A 2,894-nucleotide genomic window follows, 5' to 3' on the forward strand; every position below is an offset into this window, starting at 1 on the left:
TTGCCAAGATAGACATGTTGAGCAAAAATGGCCGCAGCTGGATCAAGGGGAGATGAGATACTTTCACGTGGAGCTCTCTGTCACACACGCCTACATGCACGTACGCAAAGGTGTCACTCAGACACACACACACAGGCACACATACACACACACACCTCATATTCAGACACACATGCACCCACATACACTCCATTCAGATATCCACATGCACTGTCAAGGCCCTGCCATGGCGTAACGGTAGGGCACTGGGTTACTACGCCAGCGACCCGTTTTCGATTCCGGCCCAGGTCATTTGCCGATCCTTCCCCGTCTCTCTCTCCCCACTCATTTCCTCTCCACTGTCCTGTCCAAAATAAAACTATAAAAAGCCCTAAAAATATATACAAACCTGACCCGAACACATTATATGATTGAGCCCACCTGCTCAAAGGCACATGCACACACTACTGCTACCACACACCGGTACATACACTACTTCTTTACAACTACTACAAATACAGTATTTACAGAAATAAACTGAAGCCCCTGCAGTGCCACCCACCCGTATTTTTTTGTGTGATAATTTTGACCAAGATTTTTTTTTAATCTCTCCTCCTAACATCAGAAAGTGTAGAATAACCATGGCAACAGCATGAACGTTCTCCCCAGAGAGCTTTGAAATGAAAACATAAACAGACAGGGAAGTGGTGTTTGTTTATCTCTCAACACGCTCTCTGCCTCACCGTGATGGCTGCTTATGCTGCCACCTTGTGGTATGTCACGGTTACTGCACCTGAAATTGAGCCTGGCTTATGTTCATGTGTATTATTCATTATAGTCGTCTCTAGGGTGCGGTAGGCACTTAACTAAAGGGCTCTATCGATTTCGGTTAGGCAATAAGAAAAGCGATTGCTGGAGACTTTTATTGTGCCGTTCAGGTTTTTGTCTCTGAGACTTTTATTTTTGGTGTTTTGGTACAGGTCTTTGCCGCCATGAAAGATGGGAGCAGAGAAGTGGACCGGAACAACAGCCCGGCCCTCAGAAGCTGAAGACTGAAGCCTGTGCGTGTGTGCATGCGTGTACGTGCGTGTGTGGAGGACCTGAGCCTATCAAGCCTCACACCCTTTTTTGGGCACTCCACCTCTTCTTCACTAATTTGGAATATTTCAGATTTAATGTATTGTGTGTGTGCGTGTGTGTGTGTGCGTGTGTGGGTTGAGTGTGTGTGTGTGAGTGAGAGAGAATTAAAGCTTGTGCGCTTGTGTGTCGATGTGCTTTAGTTTCTGGTCGGAGATCCAGGGCATGTAGCATATGGGGGATCTGCTCCAAAGATCCAGTCCTTATGGCTTGGGATCTGGGAAGCGATCCAGTCTGTCTAGCTTGGGATCTGATTTTAAGATCCAGGGCATGTTGCTTGGGATCTGGCTAGACTTCCAGTTTCGGATTTGGGTAGACATCCAATCCATACACAGGTCTGGGTAGTAGAGATCCAAGCGGTGTGTTGCTTTGGGTAGGTCTGGGTGGCAGTGAGCCTTCCTTAGGAGCCGTATGCCCCATGAAGCCTGGAGAGGCGCACAGAGTACAGCACTGCACAGCAGAGTGATGTCACGCACACGCCTGTGTCTACCTAACAACACACATTGGTCTCTACCTGATGGGCTGAGGAGCATAGACCTCCTGTGGGACTCTCCGCACAACACAATACAGTATATGCCACTCTTCCTACATGCACATTTGCACACATGCATACACTCGCACACATAAACTTGAACTTTCTCTCTCTCGCGCGCGCGCTCTCTTTCTCTCGCTCTCTCTCTTTCTCTTTCTCTCTCTCTCTCTCTCTCTCTCTCTCTCTCTCTCTCTCTCTCTCACACACACACACACACACACACACACACACACACACACACACACACACACACACACACACACACACACACACACACACACACACACACACACACACACACACACACACACACACACAGCAGCCCATGTAGGGCCTAGTGCCAATGTCTGTACTCCATAAAGCAAGCCTGGGCTTGTAATTTTTCGAGCCCGTGTTCTCCATTTTCTTTACCTGTTCCTGTGTGTGTGCAACACACCTTTCTCCGTCTCTCTCTTATGTGTGCGCTTGTGAGCAAGGAAGCTTGTTTACGAGAAAAAAAATACAGAAAGAGACAGAAAAACCGAATGAATTAATAATGAAAATGTATATTTAGTTGCTCCTCAGCAACAGCAATGTCAGAAAGGCTGCTAACCTTTTGGCCTCCTTAGTTCCCGCCCCCGGACACTCCAAAGTTTGGGCGTTTGGATTGGTTGATTTGATTTGACTGATGTTTTTGAGTTGAGTGCAGCGATTACGGCCGAGTGCAATATTGCAGTGACGTGGACCTAGAAGAGAGAGGGCGCTGACCAGGGGTGGGTGTACTAGTACTACAAAGCATGGGGTGCATTTCTCAAAAGCGTAGTTGTTAGCCAGTTAGCAGCTTAGGTAGTTGCCAATGGGGAAATTGCATTGAAAACGTCAAAGTAGCTAATGAAGTTAGCAACTATGGTTTCGAGAAATGCAGCCCTGGTTTATGCCATTCCAGAGGTAGTGGTATGCAGAGTTGTGTAAAGTAGAAGTACTCTTACGGATGTATTTACAACACAAGTTTTACGATATTACACAGTTGAAACGGTGTAATATCATATCACTAGTGTTGTAATTGCATAATTTAAAAGTATTTCTACTTCTACTTCATGCAACTCTGGTCATATGTACATCTGTGAAAATAAAAATGGTTGGCGTACTACAAAGCAGGGCGTTAAGTGACAAACCTGGTTTATGTCACTCCAGAGGTATGTACTTCTGTGTGGTATACTGGAGGTAAGGGACAGAATGAACGAGGGAGGAAGAGAGGGAAAAGAGG

The 2,894-nt window shown here is 46.4% G+C and overlaps 1 protein-coding gene across 2 annotated transcripts in view; it reads left to right on the forward strand.

The window, feature by feature from the left end:
- LOC134441594 (TBC1 domain family member 12-like) overlaps positions 1-1,802 on the forward strand; it is a 37,730-nt gene extending 35,928 nt beyond the window's left edge. For both annotated transcript variants that reach the window (XM_063191970.1, XM_063191971.1), the window contains one exon: positions 960-1,802. In XM_063191970.1, coding sequence (XP_063048040.1) covers positions 960-1,028 — 69 coding nt within the window. In that variant the 3' untranslated portion in view covers positions 1,029-1,802. The remainder of the gene's footprint in view (positions 1-959) is intronic.
- The last annotated feature ends 1,092 nt before the right edge of the window (positions 1,803-2,894 follow it).

This window comes from Engraulis encrasicolus, chromosome 24, assembly GCF_034702125.1.
Source record: "Engraulis encrasicolus isolate BLACKSEA-1 chromosome 24, IST_EnEncr_1.0, whole genome shotgun sequence".
NCBI lineage: Eukaryota > Metazoa > Chordata > Actinopteri > Clupeiformes > Engraulidae > Engraulis > Engraulis encrasicolus.